At 50.5% G+C, this 22,932-nt stretch overlaps 1 protein-coding gene across 1 annotated transcript in view; it reads left to right on the top strand.

Annotated features, from left to right (window-relative positions):
* The window catches only part of SH3PXD2A (SH3 and PX domains 2A), a 261,997-nt gene that overhangs the window by 224,213 nt on the left and 14,852 nt on the right, over window positions 1-22,932 (top strand). The window contains exon 9 of the mRNA XM_006831315.1: window positions 18,779-18,892. Coding sequence (XP_006831378.1) covers window positions 18,779-18,892 — 114 coding nt within the window. The remainder of the gene's footprint in view (window positions 1-18,778; window positions 18,893-22,932) is intronic.

Here is a 22,932-nt window from a genome sequence, read left to right as displayed (position 1 = left end):
ATCAGGCAGGCTTGGAGCTTTTGTTCACTGCAGGTGCAGTGAGGACACATGGCCAGGGTTCTCCCATGCCTGACCTGGCCACATGACCTGCTTTAGCCCTGGTGTGGCTTTCTGCCACTTTCAGCCACCCACTTCTCACTTAGGGCACTGTGTCATGGGATTGCCGGTTGGCACGATGCTCCAGTGTTGTTTTCAGGCAGAGCAGCAGCAGGCCATTGTAAAAGGGACACCAGCCTTTGCATAGAGATCTTGGTCAGTCTAGGGTCCATGCTCTGTCATCAGCAGGCAGGTCACTACCAGTCTGAGCAACAGCTCCCCTCACCTGCACAGCAGATGGTGTGAGGTTCCCTAGCCACTGCTTTTACCAAGCTAGGTGTGAGCAGGTCTTCTGAGGGGGTCTCCTATAGCCCCGGGGCTCTGAGAATGAGCCTGTTCCTGCTCAGAGGGAGCAGGCGAGGGAATCTGACCATGTTGGCAAGTCTTCAGCCAGTGCTCTCCAAGCAGCCAAATGGGTCACTGGCTACAAACGTCCCTGGGTTTGTAATGATGATCACAGGGTTCCTGGACACCTTTGGAATGGGCTCTGTGAGGCCAAATGCTTTGCAGATTAAATTTCCGGTGAAAGAACAGCTGAATAGTCTTGAACTTCGCTGAGCCATTTCTGTGCTACTGTGGCGAAAGGATGTGTGTGTCTGCACATGTGTGCATGTGTGTGCACATATGCGTATATAGGTTTATGTATGTGTATGGGTGTGTTTGTTTTCTTCCCGAATAGAAGAGAGGCAGTGGGCTAAGAAAGAAGATGGGCCAATCATACAGACTTCCCTCCCACCGCCATTTTGCATTGGCCAATGGGACCACTGGTACCGTTTGTTTTCCACAATGGTGCTGGTAACAGAAGGAATATGATTAGTGTAATGGAACTTCATCGTTCAGGTTTAGAGTGCCCCCCCCCCCCCGCTTTTTTAAAGTGTTGTTTCAAAGAGTTGCCCTGGCTGAAGGACGGTGTTGGCCATGACAAGCGAGGACAAGACCATCCAAATGAGTGGGATGTGTCTCCTGCCTGGCCATGGGTCTCCAGGTTCCTAATCACAGACAGGCTGGGCTCGGTTACAACCAGAAGTGTTACGGTGGACTTCGGGCTTTGATGGGGAAGAATTAAGGCTTCCTTGGCCCCCTCCCCCATCCCTCTCAAGTTCAGCAAGACCTGTGAAACCAATAGCTCTGTGACAAATCAGGCCAGACTTCAAGCCAGAGAGGGGTCTCAAAGGCTTAGTGTCAGAGGGCGCTGTCTGCTGACCCTGTTTGTATTGAGACTGGAGTTAGTGTGTCCCATTTGCTGACCCCATTGCCTTGTTGGGGTGAACAGAGAATCCCATTCTGCAAGTCGTCTTGTGTACCCAGGGCCCACTCACCAAATACCCTAAACCTTCATATTATCTACATTGTGGTGAATGTATTTGCCACTGCAGGATTCTTCACATTTATAGTTTAGTGACATTGTATTTGTCATATTGTATAACCACTACCATTATCCATTTCCAAAGTTTCCCATCACCATATTAACACTTTGAGACATCATTTCCTGCATACTTGAACATATCTCTGTGTGTCTGTGTATTTGTGTGAGTGAGTGAATGTGTGTTTGTGCATGAGTGGGGAGAGAGTGAGTGAGTGAAGTGGGGTGGAAGCCAGGGTGGCCCAGACTATCGGAGCAGACCTTTAACAACCTGTGAAGATGACAGAAATCTGAGCTCTCACCCCTCTGTCCCCAGTCCAGCCCTGGAGGGGTCTTCTATTCATTCCCCTCCCCTGCCTTAGCTGGTGCCTGCCTTACTCTGGCATTGGTGATAGGAGGCAAACCAAGGTTGGGATACACAAGTAGACCTAATAACCACCTTTTAACTCTTTTCTTGGGAAGAGAGAGAAAGTACCTCATCATTTGGCACTGCGAGAATAAGCCACCAAGAAGTCCTGCCTTAGTGTCTCCCATCTGAGTATTAACCCTATTGTATGCTTCCAAACACCAGTCTTTTATGCCTGCTTCACTGGGCCCAGACCGTGTCAGGATGCTGTTTCCTAGCGTTGTCCAGGCTAGACCTCTGTTTCCGACATCTGTACCTATGGCGTCAGCAGCCAGACTGGCACACCTGCCAGATTCCTTGGTCTGTCCCAGAAGATCCCAGACAGGCCCCTCTGAAACTGAGGAGCAGGTGGCAGAGACCGGAGGCACACATACAGGGCTTCTTGCTTATCATTCAGTTTCCCAGGTGGCTGCTGGGATTGCCTTTGATAAATGAAGAATTCCAAAGCAGCGTTGACTCCTGCAAGGTAAAATCTGGATCAAGGGCACCTTTGTGGTGAGGAAGTGGCCAGAGCTGGGTCGTGGCACAGCGAAAGTAAAGGGCAGTCACCTCCCTCAGGTCTCACTGCCCAGCTGGGCACAAACACACCTCCTTGGATTCAAAGGGCCACTGCTTCGAGCAGAGACAGGCCATCCTGGTACTGCTATGACAGCTGGCTGGAGGGAGAACCACTTCTCACTGCCATGGTCTTCCTCCCAGATAGGGCAGGGCTGTAATCCAGAGACTGTGACAGACAGAGACTGACTGAGAGATGGGTGGGGCCGGGGAATTGGAGCCCTTGACATGCCATTGCTCACTTGCTGGGGAGGGCAGTTACAGCTAGGACTCAGCTCGGGGTACGCTAGGCCTGTCACTGCCAAGGCAATTTAAAGGGAGGAAATTCTCATGACCTACCCCTACCCACGCCCCCAACTTCTGTTATCAGAATCCATGCAGGCCGCCCACCTTGACACCCCTTCTAGAAGGGACTCACCTCCAAGGGGCTTGAGGCCCACACAGAGACCAAGATATGGGACTCTAGAGAGCAGGTTCCTTCCAGCTTGTTTCCCTACCCCATCTCTCTGCCACCAGTTACTTGAATCTTCCTACTGAGCTATTGTGGGGTTTGTCAGAAGCTGGACATAATTCAGAATGGAGAAAAACAAAACCAAGCAGAGGCTGGAGATCAGTCTTTCATTCTGAAACCTTTATTTATCACCTGCTGTGTAACAGTCCTGAGAAAGACGAGTCTCATGTTCATGGAGCTGAAGGTCAAATGAGGCAGAATTAGACTCTTCTCCCCATGGCCAGACTGAGGGAGCCATGATAGTTGACTTTTGTCAGGCAGAGTGGGTAACCTGCAGGCCTTTTCCTTTGGGTGCTGGGGGCAGAAGAGCTGCATCACTCACTGGTGTTTCTGATTGTCACCCATCACTGTGCCCGTGGCTGCTCACCAGGAGGAACAGCCTGAGCCTGGGTTGGCTCTGTTGCTGGTTGTCATCAGGTTGATGCTGACTCATGGCAACCTCAGGTGAACAGAGGAGGACTACTCCATCGGGTTTTCTAGACTATGACCTTTGGAAGCATAGCACCTGGCTGCCCTGGGTGGGTTTGAACTGCCAACCTTTTGGCTTGTGGTTGAGTACCTGTTTCCAGGGCATCCAGACTAGCCGAGGATCTTGTTTAGTGTGGCTTTGTTTCCTTGGAATAGAACCTAGACCAGTTCTTAGGAATCAAGAAGACAAGATGAGAAATGGGGCAGGAAGAAGCTTGATGAAAAAACCCAGCCTGGACTTCAGGAAGATTATCCCATGACAAGAGCATGTGGGGCTCAAGTTAAAGCCATTTGCATATTTCTGGAGGTTATAAATATCAGAAGCTGAGAGGAAAGGCAAAAGAGAGATGATTGAAGCACCTACTGTATACCAGGCAGTGAGCCAAATGCCTCTTCTCCTGTAACGAACTGCACTGTGAAGGACAGTATCAGGACTTCCACTTTACAGATGTAAAAGCTAAGGGCCACAGAGTTTAGGTAAATTGCCAGACTTCCCCATACACTCCTTGTCAGTCATCTGTGGTTATCTATAGGTCCTGGGTGGGTACCATAATGGGAGGGGGTCAGCTGTCTCCCACTAAGGCTTTACTAGTGTTCCCTCTGACCAGCCAGTAGAGTGCTGGTTCCAGTGTGTTCCAGGAGAGCCTGCTGCTGAGACCATCCCTCTGCATTCCTTTAGGAGCCTCACCCAAGGTGTGGCCTTGTCCCCATTGATTGGCTTGTGGGACCTCCCTGAGCGGTCCTGCCCCATTCCTGGAAGCGGGAGGAGAGGTTTAATATGAAAATGGCCCAATCAGGTGTGCAAGCAAACTTCAAGAACTTCTGGGTGAGGGGTGAGCAGACATTAGTTTATGGGGTGATGCTAGGCAAATTACAGAAGAAGCAACAACTTTGAGTGCCTATGGGTAAATCCTTCTAGGTGAGCTGGGGAGCTGTTTTGTGACTCAGAAGTACCCCCCAAAATTGAGCTGGAGGAAGGAATGCTTCCAGGGGTGGTTGAATAACTACATAGATACACACACACACAAACACAAGGGTGAGTCAAAAATTGTCCACACTCTGGCTGTAAATTTATTCTAATCAACTTTTAGAAGAGAAAAATACATAATTTTTCAACATAATCTCCTTGATTTTCAATACACTTTGTCCATATGTCAACAAGCTTTTGTATTCCCTTATTAAAAAATGTTTTAGGCTGAGCTGTGAGCCATGTTGGAGAGGTGAGTCTTCGTCCTCGAAGGAATGCTTTCATGGGGCCAAACAGGTGAAAGTGTGATGGAGCAAGACCAGGACTGTAGGAAGGATGCTATAGCACCTCAAAATGAAGTTTTTGCAGAGTGTCAACAGTGTGGGCAGAGGTGTGCAGACATGCATTGCCATGCAAGCTCACAAGGCCCTTAATTTAATCCGAAGTTTAGGCTTCAGTTCTGCAGTGTGAGCATCTCATTGTGACAAGCACTGTTGAGTACTGAAACTTTCTTTTTCCTGATTGTGTTCCAATACTGGCCCTTGAGAATCCCAGAAAACCATAAGCATCAATTTTCCAGTTTTCTTGGTCGGCAATTTTTGGAATGTTTCCATTCCATACTATGCCGTTTACTCTCAGGTTTGTAGTGATGAATCCATGTCTCCTTACCAGTAATGATTTTTTTAAAAAGAAACTTCTACCTTCCTTTGAGCATCAATCCAAATTTCATTTGCAGATGTCCACTTCACACCTGTACAGAACTGACCTTGAACAGAAAGTGCTGATAAGACCGTGCAGCCAACAGACATTTTAATATAACCAGAGTGAATAATTTTTGACTCATAGTGCAACATTTGTAAATTCAATTTAATTTAGTGACATCATTTGCATTAGTTATACGCCAATCTAGAGATGTTTCAAATCATTTTTTCTCATCTACTGTAGAATGAAGTCTTGGTGTGATGCTGTGGGTTAATTTGCTGGACTGCAAGGTCGGTTTATAAACTGCAGGGTCGGTGGCTAAAGCTCACCTAGCTGCTCCTTGGAAACCCTTATACAGGGTCGCTGTGGTCGGAACCTACTCAAAGGCACTTAACAACAACTATAGAATGGATGTGAGGAGGGTGCAGGATTGGATAGCATTTCGTTCTGTTACACATACTGTGGTCCTGACTGGAAGCTGACTCTAGGTTACCTGACAGCAGTTGTCTCGAGCACCTCTGTGGGGGAAGTAAAGGAAATACTTCCTTTATTTCTTGGACTAACAGAGAAGCTGGCCCCTGGTGTAGCATCTTGCTAGAAATTGCGTGTAATTGATCAGACCTTCAGAGCATTATTTTGTTTCCATTGTGTGTATTTTTTATGTAAAGGGATACTAATTTTTCATTCCCTGTAGCATGATTATATTTTAAAAATGCATTTGTGTGAGTTAAAAAAAATAGGTGGTAATAAAAACACTGAACATTAAACACTAGCACAGGTGCTACTCAGATAGGTTAATTGGCTAACTGGTGTTCCAGAATGTCTGAGGTTTGAGAAATACAAAAGTCTGGGACCCCAAAGGTGACACTCCCTCCTGAGCACCCTCCACCTCGCACAACCTCATAGGGTGACACCAATGACTCCCAATTTCCAACTGGGAAAGGAGCCTGGAAAAGCATGGGCATTCGTGGTGGCTACTCCCCACACCACATAGGAGAATCCACGTTGTTGGAGAGCTGTTGACGTCAGGCGGTGCAAACTTTTGCAAGGCCTCTATTTAAAATTCCCCAGAAATTAAATGAGGGCTTGGAGGAAGGAATGCCCTAGACAAATTGTGGAGTGGGTTTGTCTTGTTTATAGACATGGTCTTTAAAGTTGAAATTGCCCCCGGTTTATTTTTGCCCCAATTGAAGAGGGGCTGAACTCAGCTGGAAAGGAAGGCAGAGTTGTCAGCCTAAGGCTTTTCACTGAAACCAGCTCAGCTCTGGGGCCAAGAAACTGCCGTTTTTAGCAAAGAGAGTAAAGGGAAGGCTTGCACATACTCACTCATGTGTTCTTCTTAGACACTGGAGTAAGCTAGATAAAGAATAAGGATAATCCCTTACATTTCAAATGGCCAGTAACAACCACAGAGCTCTAACACAAAATGGAAAGAAAATCCAAGGCACCAAGCACTTTGCTAGGAGTTTTCCATTCTTTTGCTCTCTTCTCAACAAAGTCGTGGTGGATGTTTTTGTTATTGCTCGTTTCCATAGAAACGGTGACCCGTGGACAGCATGGTGCCTGGCATTGCGCCATCTTCATGACCATTGGAGTGAAGCCACTGTGTATTGGAGTGACTTCCAATCTAGGGGGCTCATCTCCTATGGACAATAATCCGTTGTAGTCCATAGGGTTTTCATTGACTAATTTTTGTAAGTAGATGGATGAGCAGATCTTTCCTCCTAGTCTGTCTCAATCTGGATGGGTGGTGGGCGACCCTTCTGGTATCTGAAATACTAGTGTTATCTTCCAGCAGCATGGCAACACGGAAGCCACCACAGTATCACAAACTGGTTTAGTGGTAGACAGTCGTGGGGGGGTGGTGGTGGTGGTGGTGGTAAAGTGCCGTCAAGTTCGTTCTAACACATGGTGACCCTTTATGGGGTTTCTGAGGCTTTGAGTTCTCACAGGAGCAGCTGGCAGGCTAGAACTGCCCATACCTTGTGGTTTGCAGTCCAGTGTGTCTCCTGCCCCCAGTCATGGTGGTCTTTGCTGTTTAAGGTTTCCATTTCACCAGTGGAGAGACACAGCTTCTTTCTTCAGTCACTTGGACTGATCAGGTACCGTTCTAGTCCAAATCAGTGCTGTCATGTGTATTGTGACTCATGGCCTCCCCGTGTGTCACAGAACAGAGCTGTTTCATAGGATGTTCTTGACTGTAGTCTCCAGCAAAGTCATTCAGTCAACAGACCTTTTCTTCTGGGATGAATTGCCAACATTTAGGTTAGTAATTGAGCCCAAACTGTGCTTAAATACTTCCTAAAATGTGGGCCGCACACCATCATATTACAAGAGATGATTTTAGATGGTGTACAGATGCAACACTAAAGATTTCTGTTGACAGCCATGAATAAATGAGTCCCTTCCAAGCCTTCTCATTTCTCTCAGTTTGAGGTGTGAATTTCTTAATCCCGCGCTAATCTCCATTTCCAACCAAGAGAGAGCAAGTTCTGACTCCAGGGTCACTACAACTCAAATGGAGGGTGTTGCTTTGCTCTCATGGGATGTGCTTTTGTGTTTGGGGGGCCTAGTTGGTTGGTTGTGGTGGTGTTATGAAGTTTCCTTTATAAATTAAGTTAGAAAAAAAAAAAGAGCTACTTTAAAGATACAGTGAAACCTGTGAGAGCCAGATTTCTTCCTGGACTGCCTTCTTTTTCCAGATCTGAGTTGTTTTCCACCTTTGGCAGATTTACTTATGTATTATGTGAACCACAGTATATGTAGTTGCAGGGTATGACAAAAGTTGTGAGCAGTGTTGAAATAGCTGAGGTTTGAGAAATCCTGAGCCATAGTCAAGTCACTCTCCTCTGGCTCAGCCCTTGGATAAGATCTTGTCCTAGAAAATTATTTCAGCCCTGAGTGGCCCTGCCATGTGAGCTCAGAGAGAGGGTCAACTTAGAGGGAACCCCGAGAACCACCTGTCGGCCCACTCCTCTGGAGAGAACACAAATGGGGGGGTGTAAGACAAGCCCATGACTCTTCTGAGGATCAGATCTGCTTTGTGGGGCCCAGGGGGACTGAGGAGAAGTAGAGAGGATTTCATTTCTCTGGTTTATCTGTCAGGTGGCAATTTGGAGAGCGAATAGCAGGCACCACTGGTTTTTGTCTACACAGGAATGAATGACAGGAATCATTTGTTGTTTAAATGAACATTTGTTGTAGTTGTTACTTAACTTATTCATTAACGAAGGAGCCAAATAGGTTCAAGCCAGCTGCCAATGAGTCGATTAGACTCATGCAGCACATGTGTGTCAGCGTTAGAACGGTGTGTTTTTAAGGGTAGCAGAGATCCTTGTGCTGGAGACCTGGGTGCTCATCTGGCTTTGCTACTTCTTAACTGTGTGCCTTGGGTACGTCTCTCATGCTGGATGTTCCCTAATGCAGCCTCAGAGTTCCCAGACTTGGGGGAAGATCTTTCCCACCACACTACTGAAGTCACCACAACTTTTTATTGTGATTGGGAGGAAGTGTACAGAGCAAATTGGTTTGCCATTCAACAGTTCATACACATGTTGCTTTGTGACACTGACTACAGTACCCACAATGTAACTTCCTCTTCCCATCCCTGGGTTTATGGTTTACCTCCTTCCTTCCTTTCTGCCTTGTTCTGTCTTCTGAGCTTTAGCCCTGGGCAAATGCTGCCCTTTTGGTTTCGTCTGGTTGGTTGTTGTAATGAGCATGTGCCTCCCAAGGTGATATTGTTAGAGAACTGTCTGTCATTTGGCTGAAAGTTGAGCCATAGGGGTGAGTTCAGTTCCAGGCCTGAAGGATATCTAAGGACCATGTTCTTGGAGGTTCTACCAGTCTCTATCAGACCACTATGCCTGGTCTTTTTCATTATTCTAATTTTTTTCTCCCACTGTATCCAGGACCTCCTATTGTGATTCAGAACGGTCAGCAGTGACAGCTGGGTACCAGTTCGGACCTTTATTCCCAAGGTTGTGAAGGCTGGAGTTCACATGGTCCATTGGTTCTTTGGACTGATTGTTTCCTTGCATCTTTTATTTTCTTCACTCTTTGTTGTATCTTAGATGGCTGCAACATTAGACTATTCTCATCCTCAAGACCAAATAGATGACCTGTACAACCCAGATTGCCCAAAATACTCCCAGTTTGCACCTTTTAATCTGGCATTAATCATCAATAGCATTCCCTACTGATTCCCCAAAGTTATGACAGTACAGTATGTGACCACTGTATAAATTCCCATGTCCCGTTGTCGCTCTGTTAACACTTTACATCTTGTCAGCTTTCACCATGCTGTTACCATGGATTTGGATCCCTTTTTTTGGCTCCCAAGCCTGGCACAGCTTTGCTGAACTGATGCCACCAGCACAGCATCTCTGTCCTCCTCCTGGGATTGATGGCAGCATCCAACAGAACAGGTCCCCAGTAGACACCTTCTTCCAGGTGGTCTGTCAGTGCAGCCTGCAGCCCCCAGGATCCTGGGGGTGATAAGACACCCAGGGACCTGAATGTCTCAGCTATGAGACTGCTTCAACCTGCCAGGCCCACTACCTGAATCCAGGGTGGTTGGGCCCAGGTCCTTCCTGTTGAGTCCTAACCAGCACTTCTATGTGTTCAAATCCCTGCCAGAAGCTCCCTCCAGCCTTTTGTTGGGTAATCCATGTTTTACTTGATCAGCAACAATATTGAGGTGGTTTTTGTCATTGAAGTGCTGTATAGTCGTAACTGCCACCTTGCAGTTCAAACCAGTCTTGTGGTCTGGGGCTTATCCGTGAACACCATCTGGATTTCACTTTTTCTTTCCTTCACTGAACATTGCGGCCTTTGCCCATCATGGGATCTCTGGCTTTGCTCCCATCCCCCCAGTCCTCCAGGATTGCTGATGTTGGCCTGGCAGGCTCTGCAGCCATGGACAGCTGTCCAGCAGACCCACAGCCTCCCTCTGTCTGCTCATATGACTACACCTTCCCCTAAGAGAGAGGCTTATCTCTTCTGTATCTTTCTCTTGCCTGGAACCTGAGGGAAAACGCCTCATGTTTTGTTACCTATATCATTTTTTTCCAAGGTTCAGCTTCTGAGAACTTAACCTGCCCGACCTGAGCTTTTACAAATGGTTGACAGATGCACTCAGTAGCTATCCAGAGGTTGGAGGTTTGAGTCCATCCAGAAGTGCCTCAGAAGAAAAGCCTGGCAAGCTATGACCCAAAACTCAGCCATTGGAAACCCTATGGAGTTCAGTTCTACTCTCACACACTTCAATGTGAGTTGGGACTGACTTGACAGTTGCTCGTGGACATGAGCCTCAGAGGTTCATGCCTCTCTGGTCTCTGTTCTCTTGCGTGAGTCCCACTAGATCTTCCCACCAATGGTATTCTTTACACTTACGTTGTTAGAATCTAACTTGTCTTATAGTTTTTTTGTTTTGTTTTGGGTTTTTGTTTTTAATTTTTTATTGTGAGTTGGAGGAAAGTTTACAGAGCGCATTGGTTTTCCATCCAACAACTCAAACATATTTGTTTTGACACATTGGTTGCATTTCCCACAATGCAACAGCACTCTCCCTCTATTCTTTCTGATCCACCTTCTGTTCAGGAATTACTGGCCGAGGGCGAATGCCTCTTCCTCCTTTGTAATAAGGTAGATTGAGTGATTTTGAAAGGGGTAGGCCCCTCTTGTCTTCATCTGGAAAAATTTCCCTGAAGAAGCGTCTGGAGCATTCTCAGACTGAGCCACCTGCCCTCCCACTCTGCCTTTGCTCATGCTCTTCCCCTCTAGAGACTGCCGTTTTCCTCCTCTCCAGATTCTACCCAAGGTTCAGCTCAAGTCTCTCTCTCCACTGCACTAAGAATTCTTCCGTGATTCCTCAGTTTCATCTACACATCTGCAGTTCTCTCAGCAAGCATTGCGTCAGCCGCCGCCTTGTCCGTGCTCCACAGGGCTGTTTGGGTTATCCAGCAGCTGCCCAGGATACCAGCAGTCTCGTGCCATGACTCACCTCCTATGCGGCTATAGTCCTGCTCCATCTACCCCTAGGCCATTTTGTATTTGCTGCCTCAACCACCACAGAACCAGACCCACATATTTTCACTAGAGACCTTCCGAGGTCAAGGCCAGGTGACATGGCACCAGAAAGGAAGGAGTCTTTCTCTACCTGACGCTCCAGACTCCTGCATGCACCTGCCTTCCTTGACACCAGTCCATGAAGCCTTGGTTCCATCTTTTAAATTCCCCGCAGTTTGCACTTAGCACCCTAATAACAGCTCCTGTTTTGTGACTTGCTAGAACCCAGGTGCTACTCTGAGCACTTTTCCTGGATAACTCAGTCCTGGTGTGGTGCTGCAGGTTAATGCGCTAGACTGCAAGGACTGCGAGGTCGGTTTGAACCACAGGCTTGGTGGTTCAGCCTCACCAGCCACTCCTCAGAAACCTATGTAGGCTTGTTATGAATTGAACTGACTCAACAGCACTTAACAACTCCAGTCACAACGTGAGTTGTAGGGAGACATAGGTATGCTGCAGGTCCTTTTTACAGAAGAGGAAACTGAGTCATTGCCAAGTGGACACCACTGGTAAAGGAGCAGAACTGGCCTTTTAACAGGCAGCTGAGCTCCGGAGCCCTTGCTTAAACCATTTCTCTCCTCTACCTGTCATTTTATCACCATCCCTCTCTGCATGCAAATGCTCATGCATCAGGCCAAGTCCACACTCTCCACACCTCTGCCTCCCCAGCCCCCACAGGCTTGGCTGGGACCCAGCTCAGCGCTGGGCTTGCAGACCCATCCAGCGAGGTGGGCTGGCAGGGCTAGGAGAGAGGTGGCAGCCCATTTCTTGCTGTCTTCTCATCACAGACTCCATGGAGCCCTCCAGAGGGTGACGTAGCAGCCTTTGCTCATGGTCTTGGAATCCAGACTTCAGGCACCCGGGAAGGTTCTCAGCCCCAAAGTTAGGCCCTGATACCGCTGAGCACCATCTGTGGGGAGGGGGAGACTGTGCAGCTGTGCAGCGTGCACCTAGGGGTGGGAGCAGAGCAGCAGATCAGGCAGGGAGGCGGGGCCATGTGGGTGCACACACACGGAGCAGGGACTCTTGGCAGAGGCTGCAGTGACTGTGTCTTTGGGCCAGGGTTGGTGACCTTTTGCTGTTCTTAAAGGCATAGTATGCCATGCCGCCGCTGTGGGCAGCCTGCATTTCCAGCTTCTCCAGATTCCTCCAGGAAGAAGCCACAGGGTCCCCAGAAGGGGGAAGTCAGGCTGAGCCCAGGACAGAAGCAAACCCCTTAGTGTTAATCCTTGTGCCTCCTCCCCTTAGCACCCAACCCTGCCTTTGCTGCTCACTCATCCTCATCCCAGTCCTTTCCTTTCTCCAGGTCTGCTCCCAGGACAGTACTCAGTGACCACCCTTGAGTTGCTTCTGACTCAGAGTGACCCTCTCTCTGTACGGTTCCCAAGACTATATAAATCTTTTCAGGAACAGAAAGCCTCTTCTTTCTCCTTCAGAGCCACTGGTGGATTCAAACTGCTGACCTTTTGGTTAGCAATCCAAGACATAACCACTACGCACCCAGCGCTCCTTCCATGGAGGCATGGCTCTGAACCGATTGGCACCAGATGCATGAAGGGCTTGAAGGAACTTAGAGGGAAAGCAAACGCAAAGCCTGGAAATCCCCGGAGCCAGCTGGGTTCATCCCAACCTCAAGCTCTGGGTGGGTCTCAGCCTCTCTGAATTCTGTGAGTTTGCACCCCTGTGGTGGCCTTGCTGGGCTGCGGGGAGCTGGGAGGGAAGCACGAGTCCTGAATGTGTTGTGTTCTTTGCAGGTGCCCAGGCCTGGGACTAAGCACTACTTGCTGGGTGTAAAGGTCCTGGGGATTGCTCCCTGAGAAGGGTCCACTCTAGACAGGCACCCTTGTTCTCCCAGCTAGTCCTTGGTGGTGGAGGGTGATCTGAACCGAGAGCACCCACGGGCCACATCCTGGGGTATGTAGTGCAGGTCAGGAGGGTGGGCGAATCTGGAAGTCATCTCAAAGGACAGGGAGGAGTTAAAGGGCGAGAGAGAGGAAGGAGAAGGGTCTACCCTCCCCCAGCAGCTGGTGTGTCCTGAGCTGAGCTGTAACCTCAGAGGACTTCATTAACATTAACGTCTGAATTGTGTGCAGCTGGCCCTTACAAGCTCTGTATCCTCTCTGGCTAAGGAGGTCATTTTGACCTGGTCACCATGGGGACAGCAGAGGCCTGGGAGTACCCATAACTTCCTGTCACCCTGGGCCTAGCTCAGCCCCCTGCTAATGTGTCTAAGGCCCCCAGTCCCTCTCCCTGCCCATCAGTCCATCCTAGTCCCCACTGTCGGCACCACCAAGAACCCCAGTTTCTCTCAGCTCTTTCTGCACCTGTCTCTCTTGGTCTCTTTCACTCTGTCTCTGCGTCAGTCTTCATCTGTGTCTCAGTTCCTCTCTCTCTGCCCTCTTCCCCCCATGCCAAGCAGGTGGGCCCACCCAGACAGGCCGTCTCCCATCGCCTCCCCCCCCACTGGAAGGTGAGCTGTCCCTAATTATCTGCTCCTCCTGGGCCCCTGGGCCCTGGCTGACTGGGTCACGCTCTCCTGCCTCTGTGGAGATGTGGCCCTCACAGGGAACCTTGTAGTAGAGGACGTCTCCAGTCTGGGGACTTGGCACCAAGACTAAACTTTGAGTTTAGGAGTTTAGGAGGAGGTGGCATGTCAGGTGTGTAGGTGTCACTTTCTCATGGGGAACAATCATGGCACCCCTCTTCTGTCCCACTCCTGGGAAAGGCCATCGTAGGCACAGTAACTCAGGTGGGGAGCTGCATGGGTGTTATCGAACATGACTGCCAGACATCCTTCAGAGGGTGTGCTTGGGGTCTGCCAACTGGCCCAGGCCCCGGAGGGTCCCCACCATCTCCTGCCATGAGGTTCTCTGCCTACTCCCTTGGTTGACTTCTCAGGAAAGAGCTTGGCTGACAGCTGGGGAACAGCCACCCCCATCTGGACACAGCTGCAGCCATTCACTACATCAGGCCAAGGCTAAAGTCCTTTATTTTTTTTTTTTTTAACTTTTTTATTGTGATTCGGGTGAAAGTGTACAGTGCAAACTGGTGTTCTACTTACTCAGCAATTCATACACATGTTGTGTCATGACATTGATGTGATCCCTGCAGTGTAACAGCACTCTTCCCACTTCCTCCCTATGTTTGCAGATTCCATTCATCTTTCTTTCCTATCTCTTCCAGGCTTCTGAGCTTTTTTGTTTGTTGTTGTTAAAGTGCCACTGAGTCGGTTCCGACCCATAGTTACCCTGTATAGGGTCTCCAGGGAGCGACTGGTGAGCTTGAACGGCTGACTTTATGGTTCAAACCGACTTTGCAATCCAGTGCATTAACCCACAGCACCACACCAGGACTCCAAAATGCCAACAGTACCTGGTATTCCCAGGTGGTCTCCATCCAAGTATGAGGCCCTGCTTTGCTTCTGAGATCAGAAGAGATGGGGTGTATTTGGAGTTAATGGCAAACGCTGTCCTTTTGATCTTATGTGGGTGCTTGTTCTAATAAGTGTGTTACCTCCATGGTGGTATTGTTCACCTACCTTGTAGGCCTGTCATTTGGTTGACACAAAAAGACTGGCCACAAGTCTCAGTCCTTTAGTCAAACCCACTGACTTTCCTTTTCCCAGCAAAGGAGGGTGGGAGGATGGAAGAGGCCAGCTGAGAATGTAAATCCATCTTCCTGGGGTTGTGAAAAGTCTAAGAGGCAGCCCATGCAAGTCCCACGTATCCCCTGAGTGCTGGCCTCTAACTGCCCGCATCCTGAGTGGCTTACCCTTACTTCCGTAAAGCTCATGGCTTCTGTTGAGTGGGTACCAGGTCCCATGTGGTGTTATATGTCTCATCTGATCCTCACACTAATTGCAAGATCGACGGCATTCTCAGTACTTTACAGATGAGGAAGCCGAGGCTCAGAAAGTTTACATCACTTTCCTAAGGCTATAGAGCCGGGATTCAGACTTGGGTCTTTGGCTCCAGTGCTTATGCTGGGCTGCCAGGGTTGAAAGTCCCATCCCATCTCTTCCCACCTGTGTGTCTTTGGGCAGGTTGCGCTTGGTATGTCAATGCCACGATTTCTGCATCTGCGAAGCCAGGATGATGATGATGGTAGCACCAACTTCACAGGGTTGTCGAAGATTAGATAAACTGATAGGTATATAGCTTAGCACCTGACATAGTGTTCTTCTTGGTATCTGGCTGTAATAATGATTATATAGATAGATACACATACCTACACATTGTTATTCCAGGCGTGTAGACTCACCTCCCGTTTACTCAGAAATACATACCTTTGTCCACACCTGCTCCCAACACACACACACCCACAGATTCTACAGGAAGAGGGCATTGGAGATGAGTTTGGGAGCCCCATGGATGATGTCTGAGGCTTCTCCGCCAGCTGGGTCACATCCAGGGGTGCTGAGTCAGTTTGTTTCTCGCTGGAGCAGCGGTGACTGGTCAGGAGCCCCAGTTGCAGTAATTGACGTCTGAACTGCTGGCATGAGGGAGAGGCCCATCAGCAGTCGTGGGTGGGAGCAGGCCCAGGGCATTTCCCGGAGAGACGCGACTGGGTGACACGTGCGAGCGCTCCCGGGAGGTCTGTATGTGCCGGTGCAGACCACCAGCACCTCTGCCCACGTCCATCGGTGCCCACCGTCGGGGTCTTCCATGGTTGCTTGGCAGGAGTGCCCACAGCCAGGCTAGAGCCAAGCTCTTCTCTCTGCAGACACCGTCTCCTCTGGTACCACCAGAGCCTAGGGTGGGGCTGGGGCTGCAGTGGGTGACCATGACCACAAAGGGGTCTTAGCCCCAAGTCTTGGACAGTGAGTGTTACAGGAAAAGAGCACTCCAGATTGTTGCCCTAGGGTGAGAGGATGCTCCTGGTAGCCAGTAAAAGTCCCCGGAGACATCTGGTACCATGGAGATGTGTCCTTGTACATCCGGGGCAGAGCATCATGCCTCCCTGAAGCCTGTATATATACAGCCATCTCGATGCTTGGGTAGAGTACCTCTGCCAGCCTCCCTTGCCAAGGAGGCAGAGGTGGGAGGAGAGACCTGGCCTGCCCTGCACTTTGATGCGTCCCTCCTGCCAGCAAGTCCAGATCCACTTTTCTATCCTGGATCCCTTGCTCCAAGGGCAAGGGAGGGAGCAGCATGTTAGGGAAGGTTTCCAAACCCTCGCGTGTGAAGTCAGGGGGAGGAGAGACGATGCCGCCAGTGGAGAAGAGAACAGAATCCTGGGATTATACGGCTGTTGGAGTATTGGCAAAAGATCCATGCTGGGGGCTGGTCTCCTAGATGGCCAACGGGTAAGAGGTTGAGAGTCAGCAGGCTCATGGACTTGTTTCATAGCAGATCAGGATACAGATGGGCATCGATGGGACTGATGGAGAGACACCCATGGGAAGGGTCTCCCCAGCCTCCCAGAGCCCTCCTGATGCCCTTGGAGGGGGCTTGGCTTGTTCACCTCTGCTGAGAGTCACTTTGCAGCTCAAATTCCAGAGGTCAGGAGAAGGTTCAGAAGCCATTCCAGGAGACCTCTGTGTCTCCTGTTTTCCTGGGAAGCCGTGGGTGCACACAAGGAAAGGGAGGAAATAGTCTCCTACTGGAGACAAATGGGGAGAAAATAGGTTATTCTAGAGAGTGCACTTGGCAGTGAGCCCACCTTGGTGGGAAAAAGAAAAGACTGGGAGGGGCTGGACTTGGAGAGGTTTTGGAGGCAAATCCTCAACAAGACATGTTTCCAAGTTGGCGTATTCCTCGAGGCATGTCCCAAGGACACATCCCAATGAAATCAGGGTTTGGGCCCTTTCTGGGGAAACTTCTTTTGGGAAAAGTCTCCATCTGGGTCAGGTCATCAGGGCACTTTGGCCTACTGGGGATTGACTTGGTAGATGGACTTTGGTGGGTGAAACGGGGGGGTTCAGACTGGGGAGGGTTTCGATGAGATGTGAGAAAACGGCCTGCTTTGGACATTGGAACCTAGACCTGGGAAGTCATGTGACTTTGAGAGGCTCTGAAAAGTGGCTCCAAGCTGGCACTGTTCTTTGGGACTCTGCCCACTGAGCAGGGATTTGGAAAGTGACCACTTAGCAAGACTGGCACAGAGTGGTCAGTCCTCACCTGTTGAGGTCTGGGGTAGCCGTTGATTAGTTGGCTTTTCATCTTTAGTCTAGGGTTATGAGGGGGGCGTGATTGCTGGTTGAAGGTGGAATTAGTGAGGACTCTCCAAGTTCAAGTGATTAAAACCTAGCTCCAGTGAAATTAAACAGAGCAGGAAGTGCATTGGCTTGTGTAATTAGAAAGTCCAGGAAAGTCATCTAGCTTCAGGCATAACTAGAACCAGGAACCCAAGTGATGCTCATCAGCTCTCTCCCTCCCTATCTCTTAACTTCTCTTGACTTCTTTGCTTTTTAATTGACTTAATTCTCAGACAGGCTCTTCGAAATACCCTGCAATTCCTGGTTTATGTGGTTTTTAGGGTTCAGAGCAAAGTATCTGGGTGAGTACCTGCCACAGCCCTCTGGGTGCCTTGTCCCTGAACTGGGTCTGCTCACTCAAGGAGGCAGAAAGTCTTGCCAAATAGGTCAACCCTGTTCCATGACCTCCAGAAGAGCTAAAGCTTGTGCTTGCTGGCAGATTGCTGGAGTTTCTTAGAGTATACCCCAAAAGACTACAAGAAGAAGGCTGACTGACATCTCAGGCAGTGGTTCCTTTAGGAACCTTCTGCCCGCTTTGAGGGACTCATTAGCCACACCGCTGAGTAACTAGACCATTGTGGTTGGGCATCAGGGACAATAGTGGTATGGCTCCAACAGCCTCTTCAGGTCCATGCATGGCAGAATCAATAACATACAAGTGGCTATGGTTGGCATAAGGGTGGTTCACACTCATTCACACAGAGAACAGATAAGAAAATTACACACAAGAACTATGTAGTGTTTGACCAACCTGAATCTGGCAGAGGGATGGAAGGCAGGCTGCCACCACAGACCTGGGGACTCAGAGCAGCCCAAACACTCCCTGTCCCCACTGGCCATTCTTTTATATCTACTCATTGAGTGGGTGGGCCTTGGCCCCTGGGTCCTGTTGACCATCTCTGTAAAGGGTAGCAGAGGAGCCTTCTTGAGAATTACCATAGAGACCCCCCCTAAGGCTCCTTGACCAGCTTCCTTCTCATAGAAATTAAGCTCACAATCTTCCTGGGTGGAAGGTAGTGGCTATTACAGCGCCTTCCACCTTATAAATATGAATGATGGTCATACTAGTCTTCCTCCCAATGGCCAAGAGCATAAGAAACAGTTCTTGTGTCCTCAGTTCTTCCTGACTGTGATGCTGACCATCTGTGTCCTAGCTGCCCTTTTCAGACTCAGGTGGGCTGGGAGGAAAAGCCTGCGGATGGAGACAATAGAGGGCCAGGCCTGGTTTGGAGATAGATCTGTCATGAGCAGAACAGTGCCAAGTTTCTTTGAAGGACAAAGAATCATCAGAATGGGTCTCTTCTTCCTTAGCTAGAGGCAGGCTCCTGGAGCTGGGCGTGAGTCAGGCGTACCAGAGCCCCACTGTCTGTCCTGTGCTTTTTCCTCTGCAGCACCTTCCCTTCCAGCTCTGACCTGACCTCTGCCCTCTTTTGTCCCTGCTGCAGGCTGGTGGTTCGTGAGTACCTCTGAGGAGCAGGGGTGGGTCCCTGCCACCTATCTGGAGGCACAGAATGGCACTCGGGATGACTCGGACATCAACACCTCCAAGACAGGGGAAGGTAAGAGGTCCTGCAAGTCTAAGGGGAGAATGAAGAGATGGGGGTAGGGCTGGCTACCCTGAGAACCCCTGGCCCCGGGAGTAACTCCACTCCCTCCGATTCTTCTCCCTAAAACCACTTGCCAGTCAGAATCCCCCAGCCTCTTACCTCAGATACCCAAATGTCTGTCCCTGTGGCCCTGCTAAAAAATAGAAGGGGGAATGGGGTTCCCTTGGGTATGGCTCTCAGGTCTTTGCAACTTTGGACAGAGACTGGAGAGAACAGTCCTCAAGCTTGGTGCCCCTGGAGGATCTATGGCGACCTGCCCCCCAACTTCACACTCTCTGTGGCCAGTATGGACCCAAGGAGTTGGGTGCACACCCTTTTTCCTGTGCCTTCCTGCTGGGCTCTCAGCCTAGCCAGGGTGCTGACCCAGAGGCTGGTCTGGTCAGACTCAGGAACTGAAGGGTGGTTCAGGCACTGGCAGAATTGGCTTGGGCTCAGGTTTGCCTATGTCTTTGCTGGTACATTTCCAAGAGCCTGCCCCACCCCGAGGCTGGCACTGCCCTGGCAGTCATCTGTGGTCGCAGGCATTCCCCTGAGCAAGCTGCCTGAGCCCCCCAGCTACTGGCTTAGGCTCATCAGGACTTCCAACCAACTGTCCCACAGCCTGAATCTAGATAGGTGTGTCTGAGCTCCAGGGAATGGAGGCCTGCCACCAGCCTCTGACCCCCTCCAGCCTGCCCAGTGCCAGCTCCTTATTCATTCTTCCCTAAATGTCCGTTATTAGGTGGGCGGGAAGCTCCACCCTGTCTCCCTCTTTCTTTCAACATCTTGTCCAGATTTCATGACAGGTTCCAGGGGCTGGGCCTGAGCTCTGGGGATGAACCCACACCCCACCTGATACCTCCTTCCACATTCTAGAGGTTTCTAGAGCCGTTCAGAAATCACCACAGTGCCAGTGTCTCACCAAGTGCCAGATGCTCAGTGCCTTCATGGTGACCACCCCGTCTTTCCAGTGTAGGACCCTCCGGTGGGCCAGGTCTGCCTCTTTTGCTATGCCCCTTGCCCCACCCTCTAAGGAGCATTTTGCTTGGAAGCTGTGAGGGCATCTCTGGCTCAACACCAGGAGGCCTTGTGTGTGGACTGAGAGCTCCCGGCTGAAAAGACATCTCCAGGGAGGCCACATGGGCCTGTTGGGCAGAGAAGGGGCACTGAATGGGCACAAGGCCAGGACTGGGAAGAATCTGAGAGCTGTGTGGGCAGAGAGGCCCACCTGGTTGGAGCAGAGAGAACCTTTACACAGAGTGAACTGTAGCCAGGCGTGTGTGTGGGGGTGGGGGTGGGGGTTGAACCTGATGATGTTAGATGCAGGAGTCAGTGCAGGTCTGTGTCCTGTGGGTGTCCAAGGGGCCTCTTAGAACAGGTTCCTGCACATGCTTTCTAGAGGACCTGTGGCCCATGGCCCCAGCAGTTTCCATGGACACGCTGGTCACTGCTCCTGCAGCCCTGTGCCTAGCCCCCTCTCTAGCCATCCCACCTGTTGCCACCCCCCACTTCTCCCCTCCCCCAGTCCTGGGCCCTGGAAACAGAAACTGGAGGCCTACCCCAGCTGCTGCTTCATAGCTTTGGGAAGAAAAGGGGGCCGTTTGGTCCTTTGGGGTTTGGGCTGTTTGCACAGTGGCGTGTTCCTTTGAAGCCCAGTGTGCTGTGTAGCATTCAGACCTGTTAGCTGTGGGGGCAGGGGAGTGATCGAGATCCCCTCCCCTGCGATGACAGGAGTGCATTCTCCAGGCACTTCAGTGAGCCTTCCTCCCAGACCCTGGTCATCCCTGTTGCTGCTCCCCAGACTCAGAGCTTCTCCCTAGTCTCAGCCACATGCGGCTTTGGTGAGACTTAAGTGAGATGGTATTTGTGGATTGTTTAAACCTGAGTTATTGTTATGGTGATCCCTTAGCTGTGCGTCAACTGAAAGCCTCATTCTCTGCAGAGAAAGTAGAAAACCTGCCTTCCCCCACCCTGCACCCAGGAGGCCAGTGTCCTGAGGCTGAGGGGCTCTCTTTTCCACTGGTTAGGGTCCTTTCAGCACCTTGTTTCAAGCCAGGGTAGCATGCAACCACCTACGACAGATGAGGAAACAGGCTCAGAGAGACAGCACAGGGCCTGGCCGAGACCCACCTCTTTTGATCCTGGCCTCCTGCTGACAAAAGCAAGACAGACCACTTTCCTCTTTCCAGGAAAGCAGACACTTTCCTATGAAATCTAATGGATACTCGTGTAGAAAGCCTGCCGAGACCATGTGTGTGCGTTTCAGTCAGCAAGCATGTCTTGGGACCCAGGCACTGGGCTAGAGGATGCAGTGCTTTGCCCAGGGGTGTGACCAAGAAAGCAGAGACATATACATGACCAGAGTGGAAATAGCTAGAGGCACTTGGAAGGTAGGGACCCCAAGTCTCTGTTAGCTTAGTTGCTCTTATTCCTGGGGTCTGAGCTATAGTGCATGTTCTCAGTAAATACTTGGTGAGCGAGTGAAAGTAAGTCTGGGTACTAGAGATCCTCAGCCCTTCTGGAAGCCAGCACTGCCCAGCATGGGGGGCACAGTGATCTTCCCACCCCTGGGGACTGTTTGATACTGGTCTGTAGCAAGAGGCCCTCTTTCTATCTGAAGTTCTGGGATTCTGAGTGCTCTAGCTCCCTTCTAGACTCGGATGTAGCCCCCGTGGATTGGCTTTGGTTGAATTTTCCCTCATATGCTGACCACCCATGGACTCAGTCCAGGCCTGGGAATGTGGACCATCCCTACCCCCTACCCCCATCCCATCTCATCTGCATCTCCATTTTCTCCACCGGTTCCTGTGGCCGCATTCTCCATCGCCATCTCTCACATCAGTGTCCAAGAGACGCAAGGCCCATCTGAGGCGCCTGGACCGCCGGTGGACCCTGGGCGGGATGGTCAACAGGCAGCACAGCCGAGGTGACCGGGGCAGCTTCTCCTAACCCCACAGCCGGCAACGCTCTCACTTACACCATCCCTCTAGACTCTGCTCCCTTCTGTCCACGGCCACCCAGATTCTCCAGCCAGGCTGTCACAGCTGGGAGGGGCAGGAGCGCTGCTTGGGGGTCAGGGTGGCACTTGGGATGGATGGCTCTGGTTCTGCTGACTAACTGGGGGTGGGGGGGCTTAGGAAGTGTGGTTGTGGGCCCCCCCGATGCAAGACAAAGGGGCCCAAGAAGGGGCATGATGGGGCAAGTGGACGCTATGAAAGGATGTTTGTCCTGGAAGCTGTAGATTGAGGTGACTGAACTTGTCTAAAAGTGGGTGCTCCACTCACCCCACCCTACATTGTCTCCCTCCTTTGAGATGGCTCCCTCATCCAAAGGTATACTGGCAGTTGCTCGGGAGCAGAGTAAGAAAAAAGGATCAGCTTCAGGGAAGCTAGAAATAGGCAGGAAAAGCCAGGGCCAGCCCCTACCAGGATGAAGCCCCAACTAGCTCTGATAGGGGTGGGGGTCCAGTCAGGAGCCTCTGGCGTCTCTCAGCACTGGACGTGGCCGAGTTGAGGACACAACAAGAACAGACTGAATGTAACGCAAAGGTCAGCTCAAGCTAGGAGGGCTGGAGCACACTGTGGGTGGGGCTGGGAGGGAGGCTCTGAGACTTGTCTGCAAAGGAGAATGGGGAGCAGGCCCAGAAAACCACAGCAGGACAAAGGCATGTTTCCCCTGCTCCCCCGCCCCCTCCAGCATCTGCTACAAACACCACAACTCAAGAAGCCCCCAGAACAGCTCTGTGTGTACCACCACACAACCACAAGCCCGGGAACCTTGCATGTCCCATTGGTAAAGTCCAACCAGCACACACACAGCCCTGTGGAGCACAGGAAGGATGGCAGTCTTTACCTGCAGCGCTGCACACCCCCACACAGTACATGTGCCTAATTCCTTCCATGTTTGCAGCTCCACACAGTCTCATCTGAAAACCAAACCCGCATCCACTGAGTCAGTTCTGACTCAGCAACCCTGTGGGACAGAAGAGAAGAGTAATCTTTGTGGAAGCAGAT

The sequence above is a fragment of the Chrysochloris asiatica genome, unplaced genomic scaffold, assembly GCF_000296735.1.
Source record: "Chrysochloris asiatica unplaced genomic scaffold, ChrAsi1.0 scaffold00003, whole genome shotgun sequence".
Classification (NCBI taxonomy): Eukaryota; Metazoa; Chordata; class Mammalia; order Afrosoricida; family Chrysochloridae; genus Chrysochloris; species Chrysochloris asiatica.
Note: the sequence above shows the minus strand (reverse complement) of the source record. Positions and strands in the feature narration are given on the sequence as shown.